This window comes from Gossypium hirsutum, chromosome D11 (assembly GCF_007990345.1).
Source record: "Gossypium hirsutum isolate 1008001.06 chromosome D11, Gossypium_hirsutum_v2.1, whole genome shotgun sequence".
Lineage (NCBI taxonomy): Eukaryota > Viridiplantae > Streptophyta > Magnoliopsida > Malvales > Malvaceae > Gossypium > Gossypium hirsutum.
The window spans coordinates 62,328,713-62,344,638 of record NC_053447.1 but is presented as its reverse complement, the minus strand read 5'-3'; the positions used below and the strand labels follow the sequence as shown (position 1 = coordinate 62,344,638).

General features: G+C 34.2%; 2 protein-coding genes across 4 annotated transcripts; one reads left to right on the top strand and one right to left on the bottom strand.

Moving 5' to 3' along the window:
• Nucleotides 1-1,115: 1,115 nt before the first annotated feature.
• Nucleotides 1,116-3,745, top strand: LOC107927239 (probable serine/threonine-protein kinase dyrk1). 2 transcript variants are annotated; one of them, XM_041104725.1, is made up of 7 exons: nt 1,116-1,220; nt 1,369-1,424; nt 1,599-1,871; nt 1,959-2,132; nt 2,235-2,341; nt 2,681-2,961; nt 3,049-3,745. In XM_041104725.1, exons 3-7 carry the CDS (start codon nt 1,728-1,730, stop codon nt 3,573-3,575), a joined length of 1,233 nt encoding a protein of 410 aa, XP_040960659.1. In that variant the 5' UTR covers nt 1,116-1,220; nt 1,369-1,424; nt 1,599-1,727; the 3' UTR covers nt 3,576-3,745. The 2 variants fall into 2 exon arrangements, with proteins under 2 accessions (XP_040960659.1, XP_016713750.2); XM_016858261.2 differs by having other exon boundaries at nt 1,145-1,220; nt 1,344-1,424.
• A 3,004-nt stretch (nt 3,746-6,749) lies between these two features.
• LOC107927294 (uncharacterized) lies at nt 6,750-9,408 on the bottom strand. 2 transcript variants are annotated; one of them, XR_001692412.2, is made up of 5 exons: nt 9,271-9,365; nt 8,972-9,135; nt 8,296-8,411; nt 7,315-7,806; nt 6,750-7,087 (listed from the first exon to the last, which is right to left on the bottom strand). XR_001692412.2 is itself a non-coding variant. In XM_016858359.2 (4 exons), the coding sequence occupies exons 2-4, from the start codon at nt 9,077-9,079 to the stop codon at nt 7,464-7,466; spliced, it is 567 nt and encodes a 188-aa protein (XP_016713848.1). In that variant the 5' UTR covers nt 9,080-9,135; nt 9,271-9,408; the 3' UTR covers nt 6,750-7,463. The 2 variants fall into 2 exon arrangements, 1 of the variants encoding a protein (XP_016713848.1); XM_016858359.2 differs by having other exon boundaries at nt 6,750-7,806; nt 9,271-9,408.
• Nucleotides 9,409-15,926: the final 6,518 nt, after the last annotated feature.

Genomic DNA, 15,926 nt, shown 5'->3' with positions numbered 1-15,926 from the left:
ATGGTACAGATCTACTGTCAGATTGCATCTCCTTCCTTTTTACTACTTTTTCTTTAATTTCATCAAAATAATTATTAAGAAAAATCCAAGTTGACTGTATAATTTTCATACGACACTAGGCTGAATTTCTTTTGTTATTGAAAATGAAAAATTACAATTTATTCTCTACTTTCTAGAATTTGGATTTATTGCTAATAGAATTTCACATTAATCCTTCTTTCTCTTTATCTGGTGAATAAAACTCGATTTAATTCGAAAAAATCTAAAAAAAAGATTTAAATTTCGAGTTAATGAAATCGAATTATCCCAGTAAACTCGAATAAGTAATTCGAGTCGAGTTGAATTTTATGATTCGAATAACAGATTGGTGTAAATACTCTTTTGGTTCATATCAATTTCAGAAATGAACAAATTGATCTCTCACAAAAAAAATTTTAAAAAATTCAAAATATTTATAAAAATTTGAAATATATATAGAGAAAGTTAAAATTTTAAATTTTAAATTTTTTCTAAAATAATAAATTTTAGACCTAAATAAGTTAATTTAATGTATTGAGTTCATCATACTAAAGTATCTTATTTTTTCTATTATTCTTCTTAAATTTATGTACTTTAACATGAAATTAGTTGTAGTGTAACAAAATTTTAATTCGACATGTTTAATTTTTTCAATTTCGCTCGATCCGGAAAATTTTCGAATTGAGTTAAAATGATAGAATAGGACTCGTCAACTTTGAAACTTTTTCACCCGATTCGATCCAATTTCACCCCTAATTCATCCAATAAAAAAGATAAATTTTTTTATTAATCATTTAAAAGATTCGTATTAAGATTTTGTTTAATTGATGTCCTTTTTTTTCCTTAAAAAAATAAAATATTACAGGTATTATTTTTAAAAATAAAAAAGAAATTAAGACTGTTTAAGACTTTAACTAATTAACAAACTACAAAGAAGTCGATGTACATCCAAATACCTATTGAACAGTTTGACTTTTAAGTTAAATAAATAACAAAGTTTCTATTATACCAAAATACCTTTTTAAAATAAATAAATAAAATGTAATAAACAATAAACTAATATACTAGTTTTCACGTAGGAGCAGGAATCCTCGTGTGTGTATATATACACATATAACTCACTTTAGTTTCTCAAACTAATCGTCTCTCTTCAAACACCTATTTTCCCTCTCTCTTTTCTCTGCGTCAGTTTTCAGTTTCAGGTTCTTTTAATTTTCTTTTTTATTTGCTTTTAATCTCACATTCCATGTTTTTCAAATAGGATTTTCCTTTTTTATTGATAAAGAAATCTGGGTTTTGTTTTTTTTGTTTTTTTGATTATGGAGCATTATGGTATGAACGATTCTGCAGATTTTAGGAGTAGTGCTGCTGAATATCTTGAAGCGATTTGGAGACGACGTATAGAGGTTCTTTCTTTGATATTCTTTATGGATTCTTTTCTTTTCTTTTGATTCATGCATGCTCTTCTTTATATTCAACACCATCTTTCATAGCAAGAATAGATCAAACACCACCTTTATATTCATGCATGCTGTTCTTTATAGGCTGTTCTAATTTTTTTTTTGTTTGAAAAATTGCAGTTTAACGTGAACGAAGCTTTGTGGCGATTACCACCTCTCGGTTTAAAGCTTACTCAAACACCATCATTCTTAGCAAGACTAGAGCAAGTGAGAATAAATCAATTAAATCGCCTTAACAACCTTCACAACATGACCGACAACATGACCGGTAATGCTTATACTGCCATGGCTGCTACACCAATGCCAAACGACTATATTTTACGACATGCAAATATGAGTAAGCTTAAAGCTGAAAATTTCTTGATGTCCTCGATTACAATCGGCTCATGGGAGGTGAATAATCATTTATGTATATTGTATGTATCGATTATGTATGTTATATATATATATACATATTGAATGAAAATCAATTATTTGTAGAGGCAATCGAAGAATGAAAGTGATTTGATAGCCAAATGTTATTTTGCTAAGAAGAAATTGGTGTGGGAGGTCTTAGAAAGTGGGCTGAAAAGCAAGATTGAAGTACAATGGTCTGATATTTCGGCTTTCAAGGCTACTGTGCGAGAAGGTGAACCTGGGACTCTTCAAATTGAGGTAAATAACATTTTCTATTTTCTATTACATATATATATATGTATAGTTTTGAATTGAATTATATCGAATCGGATTGATTTTTTGTGTCATGTCGTGGTGCAGTTAAATCAACCTCCTTTGTTCTATCATGAGGTTGATCCACAACCAAGGAAGCACACTCAATGGAGAATGGTTTCTGACTTCACTGGAGGGCAAGCTACTACTAATAGGTTTGGGTTTATATTTATACATTCCGCATTATTTGATATTCATCGAAATATACGTAACTTTGCTTAAATTTCTATTTTGATTTGACATAATCTTTAATTAGTAATTGGATTTCAAGTTTCTTTTTATATCAACCGGCTAATTGAATTTTTAATTACGGGTAGTTGTAGACATAATAATAATAATAAGCAGAATGGTGAGACGCTATGGCTAGATATGATGATAATAAGAAGATTAAGACTAAATCATAAGTTGAGCATATTACAGGGTTTAAAACTGGAATCTGACCTTTCTACAATTATTTGCTATCAATGTATTCAACCTCAATTTATATCTTTCAGGAGGCACATTCTTAAATTTCCACCAGGATCCCTTGACAGGCCCCTTGAGAAGCTCTTAAGAAGCGACAAACGGTTGCATCAGTTGAATCGACAGGATTTTCCAGAAAGCAATCCTCCATACTTTCCACCACCCTCTGTTGCAGATTTTGTTTTGAATTTCGGTGGACAACTTCAAATCAGTCCTCCTCGAATCGACCAACAACAACTGCAACCTCTTCTTTCATTTGCAAGAACACCTGATGAAATGTATCGCCCTCCATCACTTGATTCATCCATACCGGGTATTACCATTATTATCAAATAATGGCTTCGGTCCGTCTACATACTCAAATTGTGTTGTATTATAATATAGTTTATGAATTTTTCAGAATACGGAAGCAGTCAAATGTCATTTTTGGATCAAATAGCAAGGACCAACAATTTTGGAAATAATCATTTCATTGCAAATCAAATTGGGGGAACTAGAATGCCATTCAATGCTACTGCTTCATCTGTCCCGAGGGTGCCTTTTCGAAGCAATTACATACCATTTCCACAGAATCAATTTCGTCGATTTGCCTTTATGCAGGAGCAGGAGCAGCAGCAGCAGGAGCAGCAGCAGCAGGAGCAGCCACCAATGCTCCAAACAGTCAATGATGAATACCAGCAAAACATGCTCTCCAACAACAATTCACAAACTATGGTTCCAAGTAGCATGATGACCCCAGGAGGCAATTTTTTAGAAAATCCAAATATGGGTGACAATGGTGCGTTGAGGAATAATAATAATTTGCCTACCGATATTTTTGATCCGCAGCTGTATGTTCAACTTATGAACATGGCGACTGACAGCGGTTCGTTTAGTTCGTCGGGGAATAATTCCGACGGTAATCAGGAGGGCAATTATTGGTTATGATTTTAATAGGTTTTTCTTTTAGTTCGAAATTTGAGAACAATATATAAAATTAGTTTTCTAGGAAGAAGGGTTTTTTTTTTTTAGGATTTATGATTACCTGATGCAACTTATGGAAGTTCTTTGCTTTTGTTTTTAGATCATATGAATAGAGGAAGAGATTTTGGTATTCATTTTGCTTCTTTATATTAATTAGTTCCAAAATGCTAGTAATTTTGATGCAAAATTAAATTATATATTTTTATATTTTTGAGAGGATTATAATAAAATTTTATTATTTGATTGAGGGATGAAAATATAATTTAATTGATGTGGTTAATGTGGTTAATATGAGAAAATAATTAAAGCAAGATAAATATTTATTTATCTTTTATGTTGTTATGATAAATCAATTAAATTGAGATGTATTTGTTATTTTATTGATAAATCAATTTAAATTAAATTTTAGTGATAAAATTTTTAAAAATAAATATTTTTAAACTTATTGATAAGGATAGAAGTCTTTAGTGGTTGAAGATAAATACTAAAAGAGACAAATAAATTTTAGGATTAGGTTTAATACTTATAAATTATTGATTAGAGGATAAAGTCTTCAACTTTTTATAATTTGAAATAAATAGACAAATACTAATTTTAGAGTAAAGTGTTACATTTATAAGAAATTCTTAAACCTTTTATAATTAGATTTCAAATAGAAAGATAAATACTAAAATAATATTAATTTTGAACTCAAGTTGTGATCTACTGATCAGGTGTTTCACTTCTTCAAATTTAGAATTTTAAAGTTTTATCAATGATGGAGGTAAACTTAGAGGTAACTTTATATTTGTTTAGTAAATACTATATGTATATATATTTATATACTATTAAGATGAAATAAGATATAAAATTGTAATTGTATCTTTGAAGTAAAACAAGATGTATTACAATTAGCGCCTTAAAAAGATATTGTATAATGCTCCGCACTTCTTTAAACTATAACGAGCTTCTAAGCAGTGTTGTCTATGGATCAAGTGGCTTGCCTTAAGTAAAGAGTCTTTATCTTGGATAGGTCTAAGTACACTCCTAAGACCAAATAAGATGTAAAGTTCTAATTGTATCTTTGAAGTAAAACAAGATGTATTACAATTAGCCTTTCAAAAACATATTTCATAATGTTCTTGCACTTTGCACTTCTTTAATCCATAATGAGCTTCTTATGTTAACACTATCTATGTATTTCTAAGTAGCTATCTATAGATCAAGTGGTTTTCGAATTAGGTTTATCGTTAGATTATTGACCCTAAAAAAGAAACGGTAGGTGCAATTAGTCCGTGAACAGCCAACCATTGCAATGTAAAAATTGGACAGGTTCAATCTATGGTCATTGGGTCGTCCTAAAAAGTTCTATTAAATTCATCGAGTTATTCCCAAGAATCAAAACGGCCAATTATTAATGAAATTCCTTGTCGGCTCTCTATAAAATACTCGTTTGGACGAGGGCTTTCAAACATCATAAGCTAAACATGTACTGACGAAAAGGTATAATGATACTATGAATGACCCAATATCGAATAGCGGTAGTAATATTAACAAAAGAACTTCTCCTATGCTTCCAAACCCAATTGTAAAATGAAATGTTTTATTGTTTTATAATGTTTAAATATTAATATGGGCTTTTTGAGATAGTTAAATTGGACTTGAGCTTCTAAGTTAAAATGTTTCTAAAATTAGACATTGGTTACACTTTTACTCCTAAGAAGGCATACTATCAACCCAAACCCCTTCAACTTTGAGCTTACAAATTGCTTGCCAGCAGACCCTGCCTCCACATTCATTTATGGCGTTCAACAAAAATATCTAAAAATGAGAATTCAAGAAAGTCACATGAAAAGGGAGCAAAACATTTGAGTAGCATTCTCAATGCATCAGCTCAAACTATACGAGGTTCAATTTAGTATTGTTTTGAAGAAATATTTTTAAGAAAAAACATTATTAAATAAAATGTTTTTCGAAAGAGAAAATGTTTTTCAAACCTTCAAAAATGGCTCAAAGTGCTTTCGACATGAGCAAAAAATTTTAATGTTTCTTCAAAAATATTTTTTTGTCTCAAAAATGCTTGTTAAAAGAAATGCTAAACTGACCTAAAATATATTTTAAAAATTTTTATTACGGAAATTCGCACGTATTCAAGAAAAAGAGGAGGCAGAATATATTGATGAGACATAGCAGATTGTGAGGATGATGAATTAGAGAAAATTTATGAATTATGAGAAACATTAGGTGTTGAAAACAATGAGGGATCAACACCACGCACTCATGTTTCCCGCCCATAACCATCTCTGCGCCAGAGGAGTTCAGGTCAGTATCTTACTCTGCTTTGCCCGTCTTTTTCTTTTCTGGCCTACTTATATATATATTATCTATACAAAATATAAGATTATAAAATATACTCTATCTTAAGCGATTATTTAATTTAAAAAATTCAAAAATAAATCTATCTATGTTATTAAATTTTAAATGAAGAAAATATAATATATTTTCTTTTGTATTATATCTTCATAATCAATTTTTTAGGAAAAAAAATGAAACGGTAAATATTTTTAGATTTTCTCAAGGGTTTTTTAAAAATTAAATAAAAATTTAAAAAATTTTACTCAAGATTAATTGATTAAGGTCAATCACTATCGAATCCTTTTTTAAAATAATATCTGTTGACTTCTATAGAAATTTTGAAAATAATATTTATGTTTTTTTAATTAAAAATATTAATATTTTTAATGATTTAAATTTTTATACATGATAATAAAATTTTTTAGTAAAATCCAATAAAATTTTTCTATAAATAAGTGTGAAAAATGATAAGTAGATTAGGACTATTTATTAGTTAATGAAAAATATTTCAATTTTATTTTATTTATTTTAATATTATATTATTCTATAAAAATTTTAAGTTTAAAATTTGACTTCTGTTTAGAATACAATGGACAATATAATTTTTATTATTATTTAAAACCTGTATATATCAAACAATTCAATTATATTCCGTAATTAATTTTGAAAAATATATCACATAAATTTCATGACTTAAATTTTTAATACTTAATTTTTAAACCTTTATTTTTTTTTAGTTTATCAAACACTTTTTATTTTAAAAAAAAATAATTTTAAGTTTCGGAATTTTAACAATGAGAAATATAGAAAACCATTTCACGAGAATATTTGAAATCCAAACATGATAATCACATTCCAAATTCTTACATTACCACCAAAAATATAAGATTCGACCAATCTAACACTCCTATTTTGAATCTAAAAATCTTCACAACTGTGTTAAAAGATTCATGCCAAGTCCTTTGCTCCAGTTTCTCAACTGCCAAACCTGGTATATACTGCCCAATTTAGTTCTTCCTGCCAAGATCCCATACTTCTTTCACTATCACAAGCTGCCAACACCTTCCTCCATATCTGCCTTGAAATTTCACAGCTACGAGCTCCACTGCTTCTAAGTGCACATGGTCTCTTTTAAGGACAATCTATCAAAGTACAGCAAGGCAAGAAATAAATGAGTGCCTAGGAATAAGTAGATAACACCACACCAATCTATGCCACATTCATTTATGGTGTTCAACAAATTATTTCTATGGTGCAAGGGCCAGAAACTGGATGATAATAAAAAAAACGAGCAACTTTTTGATCTACTTTGTAAATAAGCAAAGCCAAATGAAACAGGCCTGGGGATATACAAGGAAATGAACTAAACCTAGCACTGTTGTGTTGTTCTATCACTGGAAATTTGAAGGGAAAGTTTTTTCTTGTCTTTTTCTTCCCAGTCAAAAGACCACCACATTAGGTTTTGCAACAATGGTTTCTGTTGACAAATGAACATATCTTCATGCTAGGCATGGGAGATTAATTAGCATCATGGGGTGCGGCTGGAGTATCGCTAGACTTTCCAGTGATGTCAGTGGCACTTCCCTCGGCATTCATGTCGTTGAAACTTCGTTTCTTTGATTTGGATTTCGAGTTCTCCTTTTCGTTTTCACAGTCTTTTTCCTTCCCTTTTCTTTTCTCATCTCCGACTGCTTTTCCAGGCAGAAGAACAACATCGTTTGAATGAGGAAACAGTGGAGGTTCCCTGCCACTTAATTTACAAAAGACTCTTTCAACCGTTTCACTTATTTCCCTCCCTAGCCCATTGCTGTCAAGAATCAACTCCCAAACTGATTTTGAGGCCATCTCAAGCACTGGGGTTCTGCGCAATGATAAGAACAAAAATTAGTTCCACCTTACACTTAATTCCCCGTTAGCTTTCAAATCAGGAGCAAATAGCATATTGAGAGTGATGACTGTAGAAAGTTTCATATATTATGATAAACTACAGGCCGGGACGTAAAAACATGAAAGAAGCACATGAAATATCTAAAGCATTATTGAACTTTAGCTGTTAAAAACAACAAAGATCAGCAACAGTCACTCAAGTTCCTGCTTAAGTGCATCAAACAATTTTCTTTAGGCTGGGAAGGTAAGAACATGAAAGAAGGACACGAAACCATCTAAGCATTTTTGAGCTTCAGCTATTGAAATCAATGAAGGATCAACAAGACCCACTCAAGTTCCCGCCTAAGTGCATCAAAAAATTCTCCTCAGGCTGGGAGGATAAAAAATGAAAGAAATACATGAAACAGTCTAAGAAACATCAAGCGTTAGCTGTTAACAACAATGAAGGATCCACAAGACTCACTCAAGTTCCTGCCTAAGTGCATCAAACAATTCCCTTTTGGTCTGTTTCTCCGCACCAGACGTGTTTAGGACCTTACTCTGCTCTGCCATTTTGATCGTTGTGTTCTTCAGCTCCTCCTATAGCAAAGAGAAATTGCAGATATCATATACATTGGAGGAAGTGTTATAAGTCATTAATCTTCAAATTCAATGAATGTAGGTTTTGTAGACAATATTAATTAATTATGTAATGTCAGCAAAGCACACAATCAATATCAGCAACTTCAATGGAGACCCAAGAACTTAAGTTAATCATCATCTTTAACCAAGTCAGAACAATAAATATAATAAACAAATCATTGAAGCTTGATGGAGTCAAACATTTATAGAGATTATACGATAAGCATATAACATTATAACCAGTACCCACAAAAAAGAACAAAATTTTCTCTTTTATAACATCATAAAGAAAGAAAGACCAAAAGGACTTAATTGCATTCAAACAAGGAATAAAGATTCATATTCAAGCTATTATCAAACGAGCTCAAATAAATAACATCAGTAAAATTGCAAAATTTCATGATAATACACAAAATCAAGGGGCACTGTCCCAGAAAATCGTTCAAGGAACTATTTTTACATAAAAAACACAGAGATAAAACCAGGTTGAATATAAAAGAGATTATTGAGAGACTAACATTGGCTTTTAGCTGATTTATAATCTTCAACCTGAGAGCATCAATGGTTCCATCATTCATCAATGACTCCAACACATCTTCTGGGGTTATTACTGATGATGACCCCATATTTTAATTTTCACCAAAAACTAAAATTGACAGATTGAATCCCTTCAATTCAATGCCTGAAAAAAAAAGCAAAAACAAAAAAACTCTTAGGGCTTCGTTAAGCAAAAATAAAAGTTGGGTACTTGAAAAAAGAAACAGAAGTTGAATAGCAGAAGATGGAGATTAGACAGTTAGAAAGGGTTTCATCGTACCTTGTCGTTCTCTTTGTTGTCAATCTGCAAAATAAACGATGATTTATCTGTTTCTCCCATGGGGATAAAGTACTAATATTGAACATTGGGAGACTCCAGCTACGGAAACGCATCGTTTTGCAATATACTCTTCAAGGCAGTTCTTTGTTTTGGATTTTTTTTAATGGTTAAATCACATTTGGGGTCAAAATTTGGTAACTATTATTACATTGGGGTCTAAACTTATTTTTGGAGTTAAGCCCAAAACTTGATAGTTGTTCTCAAGTTGGGGCTTGAACTTTGTTTTATCCAAGTTAAGCCCGGAATTAGGCAATTGTTCTTATATTAGAGTTTGAACTTTTTTTTCTAAGTTAGTCCCTAGTATTTTCTTGAAAGCCCTAAAATTCATGTCCCAATGTGGAAATAATTGCCAAGTCCAGGTCTTAATATGAGAAAAATTGCCAAGTTCATTGACTAACTTGGACAAAAAAGTTCAAGCCCCAATATGGTAACAATGGTCTAGTTCAAACCCTAAAGTGGAAATAATTACTAAGTTTAAGGTCTAAATTGGGTAAAAAAAATGTTCAAGTCTCAATATGAAACTAATTACCAAATTCAGGCCCTAAATAATGATTTAACCCTTTTTATCAAATAAGTTGAAAGAACAATGTTATAGTTAAATTGTAAGATAAGTCACACTATAAAAAATTTTCAAGACTAAGGATTTAGTATCGTTAGACTTTTCTTTAAATCGATGTGGCTCTGGGTTTAAGGAATTTCAAGAGTGTTTAGTTTAATTCGTAAAATGAGGAATGAGCTAAGAGACCTTGAAGTTGACACTTTGATTCCCCTCTAATTCTTAATTAATCTTATTTTATCTTAATAAAAAAATTAAAAATTTTACACTCTTTTTTAAGGATTTTGGTTCATTTTAATTAAATGGAAATAAAAAAATAGCTAATGAATCGAAATTTTGTTTGATGTATTTTTTTTTAGAGAAAAGTAACTATCATTAAGGAAAAGTAGAAAGAAAAAAAATAAAGTCAAATTATAAAAATAAAAAAGTAAGACTAAACTCGAATCAATAGGCTCACTCCATACACTCGAACTTAAAGCCTCTCATTACGGGTATGAATTACTAGGCTCACCCCATACACCCAAACTTAAAGTCCCTCATTACGGGTATTATCAGTAGCGATCAACATTAAAAAATTTAACAAACAAAAAGGAATATCATCATAAACATGAATATTTGCTTGAAATAAGGCTATCTGAATGAGTCAGCGAGTAACTTTATAGCATTCTAATGAATCCAATGAAAGGATAGATGTTGAAATTGCAATTGCAGCTATGGTCAGCCCTCAATCAAAAGTCCGAACTCAGAGGTGTAGTGGTTGCGTGAGTTCAAATCAAAGACCACCTCTAACAATCAGATTCGAAGATAATGTTATCCATACTTGCCGACTTGGTCCATGAGAGAGCTTCTTGTACTTGCCTCAGCTACATAGGGCCTAATCGCTGTTAAGAGCTGGTCGAACACCACCTATATGAAAGCTCCGTTCTCATCACGAACCACTACTCAACCCGTACGCTGATGATCCATAAGTAGTATTGCATCAACGTTACACTTTAGGAAGCTCGGGGGAGGCCGAACCCATGCAACAGCTGCAGTAGAGCCTAGCGGCAAAGTCTCGAGCAAAACCCGACGGTGAGTAGCATTAGAAGCATCCCAGTCCTGGATAAAACGAGAAGCGAACGCCACAACACAACATGCCGAGGCATCACCCGCACGCCAAAGAAATAGGTTTCAATAATACCATAAGCTTCATAAAGTCAACAGTTCTTTCCTAGAGGGTGTCGTCGACATTAAGCAATAGGGACGATAACCACGGAGAAAAAGATAGCGAATGACCAATACCAGTTAAAGCCCACACCTGAACTGCAAACGGGCACTGCAAAAAAATATGATCCATGTCCTCATACTCCCCTCACCACGGACATTGGAGCGGTACAGTGCAACCCCATTTGGTAAGCCGACAATGAAATGGAAGAAAATTATGTAGGCATCACCACAAAAACTCCACCGCCTTCGGTGGAAAGCAGAATTTCAAAGCTTCAGCCAGTGTCCCTCGACTCTGTTACTATAAGAATTGGCCAGTGAATCGAAGGTGAGCCGATACCCAAGCTTCACCGTGTAAATGTCACCCTTGTCAAAATGCCAAATGAGCTTATCAGGGGGCTGAGCCAAGCTAATCGGCAGCTACAAGATTCGACGAGCATCATGGGGAACCAACAAACTGTTAACATTAATGGAAGACAATTAATAATGGTTGCCATTAACATTAATGGGAGATAATCAATAATGACAACCACCAACTTTGGAAAAGTGGCATGGGATAATTTTTTTTTGGTCCTTGAGATAATGGGCTATTTATTGTTTGGTCCTTGAACCTCAACTATAAATAGGCCTTCTCATTTCTCATTTCAATTCATCCCAACCAATCTTTCTCTCTTAGTTTTTTCTCTTCTCCCATTTGAGAATTCTTAAGGAATTCTATTTGTTTGTAATATTTTGGAGATAGTAAAGTTATCATCTGGTTTTAGTAGCCCGAGGACATAGGTATAATTTACCGAACCTCGTTAAAACTCTTGTGTTCTTTTTGTCCTATTTTTCTTTCAATATTTGAGGGTATAATAGTAGTATTTAATTGTGCTATTAAATTACGTTAGAAGGAATATTCTGACTAAAGAAAGACTTGGTATTTAAGAGATCCTTGTGATCCACCTCTCTTCCCTGGGAATTAAACTTTGTGTGATTTTTTAGTACAATAATTTACACGCTTCCGACCCTATTGGAACAACAAGTGGTATCAAGAGCCGAAGGTTAATCGTAGTATGCTCTGTGGTTGCAGTTTGAACTGATCTTCCACATCAGAAAAGATTTCTTTAGGTATATTGAAAGATTATGGAGAAAATGGTCGGTGTAGGAGCTTCAACATCGTCCATGTGGACAAGACCAACAATTGCAAATGCAAGACCGGCCGTGGAGATCTTTGATGGCACGGGCCATTTTGGTATGTGGCAAAGTGAGGTTCTAGATGCCCTTTTTCAGCAGGGTCTAGACATTGCCATTGATGAAGAGAAACCAGATGATGTACAGGAGAAAGATTGGAAGGCGATCAATCGGTTGACATGTGGCACAATTCGATCATGCCTTTCTCGAGAGCAGAGGTATGCTTTTTCAAAGGAGACGTCTGCAAATAAGTTGTGGGTGGCACTTGAAGAAAATTTTTGAAGAAAAACAGTCAAAATAAGCTCCACTTGAAGAAAAGACTGTTTCGCTTCACATACGTCCCAAGTACCACAATGAATGATCACATCACCAAATTTAATCAGTTAGTCACTGATTTGCTGAATATGGATGAGACATTCAAAGATGAAGATTTGGCTTTGATGCTGTTGGGGTCACTTCCTGAGGAGTTTGAGTTCCTAGAAACTACTCTACTTCATGGCAGGAGTGATATATCTCTGAGCGAAGTCTGTGCGGCCTTATACAGTTATGAACAGAGAAAGAAGGACAAACAAAAAAACTCAATCAGAGATACAGAAGCTTTAGTAGTCCGAGGTCGTTCATACACTCGGAAGAAAACTCAAAAGGGGAAATCAAAGTCAAAGTCCAGACTCGGGAAAGATGAATGTGTTTTTTGTCATGAGAAAGGCCACTGGAAGAAAAATTGTCCAAAGCTGAAGAATAAGGGAAAAGCTGCTGTAGATGCTTGTGTTGCAAAGCATGATACCGGTGACTCTGAACTATCACTGGTTGCATCATCATCGTCGTTCCATTCAGATGAGTGGATATTGGATTCGGGTTGTACCTATCATATGTCCCCTAACCAGGAGTGGTTCTCTGATTTAGTAGAACTAAATGGAGGAGTTGTTTATATGGGCAATGACAATGCCTGTAAAACTATTGGGATAGGTTCAATCCAATTAAAGAATAAAGATGGATCAACCAGAGTTCTGACTGATGTTCGGTACGTGCCCAGTTTGAAGAAAAATCTCATCTCATTGGGAGCCCTGGAATCCAATGGTTCAGTTGTTACTATGAGAGATGGGGTTTTGAAAGTGACATCTGGCGCACTTGTGATATTGAAGGGCATCAGGAAAAATAACTTGTATTACTACCAAGGTAGTACAGTTATTGGAGCAGTCGCTGCAGCTTCCGGCAACAAAGAATTGGACTCAATACAGTTGTGGCATATGAAGTTGGGACATGCCAGCGAAAAATCCTTGCAAATTCTGGCAAAGCAAGGATTGTTGAAAGGTGCAAAGGCTTACAAATTAAAATTTTGTGAGCATTGTATTCTGGGAAAGCAAAAGAGAGTGAAATTCGGTACTGCTATCCATAATACAAAAGGTATTTTGGAATATGTTTACTCAGATGTGTGGGGGCCTTCCAAGACACCTTCATTGGGATGAAAACACTACTTTGTTACTTTTGTTGATGACTTTTTCAGAAGAGTTTGGGTGTATACCATGAGAACTAAGGATGAAGTGCTTAGAGTTTTTCTTAAATGGAAAACTATGATCGAAAACCAGACTGGCAAGAAAATCAAGCGGCTTAAGACGGACAATGGAGGGGAATATAAAAGTGATCCGTTCCTCGATGTGTGCCAAGAGTATGGTATTGTTCGACACTTAACAGTTAGGGATACACCACAGCAGAATGGATTGGCAGAGCGTATGAATCGAACATTGCTGGAGAAAGTTCGATGTATGTTGTCCAATGCTGGGTTGGGCAAGCAATTTTGGGCTGAGGCTGTAACATACGCTGGCCATCTTGTTAATCGTTTGCCATCATCTGCATTAGAAAGAAAAACTCCTATGGAGGTATGGTCTGGAAAATCGGCTACAGATTATGATTCCTTACATATGTTTGGAACCACTGCATATTACCATATGAAGGAGTCAAAGTTAGATCCGAGGGCAAAGAAAGCTCTCTTTATGGGAATCACTTCTGGAGTGAAGGGATTTCGTCTTTGGTGCTTAAGCACAAAGAAAATGATCTGTAGCAGAGATGTTACCTTTGATGAATCTGCCACATTGAAAAAGGTAGCAGATAAAGATATTCAGACGAGCAATACTCCACAGCAGGTGGAGTGTACTCCAAAACAGGTGGAGTTTGAGCAGATGGGGATTTGCCCAGTTAATAAGTCTAATTCTCCAGCCACAATAGAGGAATTAGAGGTTGAAGAGGTTCTGACCCAAGAACCACTAAGTACACCAGAACCAGTTGCAGTTGCAAGGCCACAGAGAGAAATTCGTAAACCTGCTCGATTTACTGATATGGTGGCCTACGCCCTTCCCGTTGTTGATGATATTCCTATCACTTATCAAGAAGCAATGCAAAGCTTAGAAAGTGATAAATGGAAAAGCGCCATGGATGAAGAAATGCAGTCTCTCCGGAAGAACAATACTTGGGAGTTGGCGCAATTACCAAAAGGTAAAAGGGCAATCGGATGCAAGTGGGTATTCGCAAAGAAAGATGGATCTCCTAGCAAGAAGGATATTCGCTACAAGGCAAGATTGGTAGCTAAAGGCTACACTCAGAAGGAGGGAATTGACTACAATGATGTATTTTCCCCTGTTGTGAAGCATTCCTCCATTAGAATTTTGTTGGCCTTGGTAGCACAGTTGAATTTGGAGCTAGCTCAACTTGATGTTAAGACGGCTTTCTTGCATGGTGAGTTAGAAGAGGAGATCTATATGACTCAGCCCGAAGGATAGACAGATGCTGGTGGTAGAAATTGGGTTTGTAAGCTGAACAAATCACTATATAGATTGAAGCAATCCCCGAGGCAGTGGTACAAGCGATTTGATAGCTTTATGAAAAGGCAGAAGTACACAAGAAGCAAATATGACAATTGTGTGTATTTGCAGAAGCTACATGACGGATCTTTCATTTATCTACTCTTGTATGTTGATGATATGTTAATCGTTTCGAAGAGCCAAAAAGAGATAGATAAGCTGAAGGCTCAGTTGAATCAAGAGTTCGAGATGAAAGATCTAGGTGAGGCCAAGAAGATTCTCGGCATGGAGATAAGTAGAGATAGACAGAGAGGCAAGCTTTGTTTGAATCAGAAGTAATATCTGAAAAAGGTATTACAATGTTTTGGTGTAAATGAAAACACAAAACATGTAAGTACCCCACTTGCTTCTCATTTGAAACTTAGTGCCCAATTATCTCCGAAAATTGAAGAAGAAAGAGAATATATGGCAAAAGTCCCATATGCTAATGCAGTTGGGAGTTTGATGTATGCGATGGTGTGTACGCGGCCTGACATTTCACAAGTTGTTGGAGTTGTGAGCAGGTATATGCATGATCCTGGAAAAGGACATTGGCAAGCTGTGAAATGGATTCTACGGTATCTTCGAAAAACCGTAGATGTTGGTTTAATTTTTGAACAGGATGAAGCACTTGGTCAGTTTGTAGTTGGATATGTTGATTCTGACTTTGCTGGTGATTTAGATAAACGTCGTTCAACTACGGGGTATTTGTTTACTCTTGCGAAAGCCCTAGTGAGTTGGAAGTCTACCTTACAGTCTACAGTAGCTGTGTCTACTACAGAGGCAGAATATATGGCAGTTACAGAAGCTGTTAAGGAGGCTATTTGGCT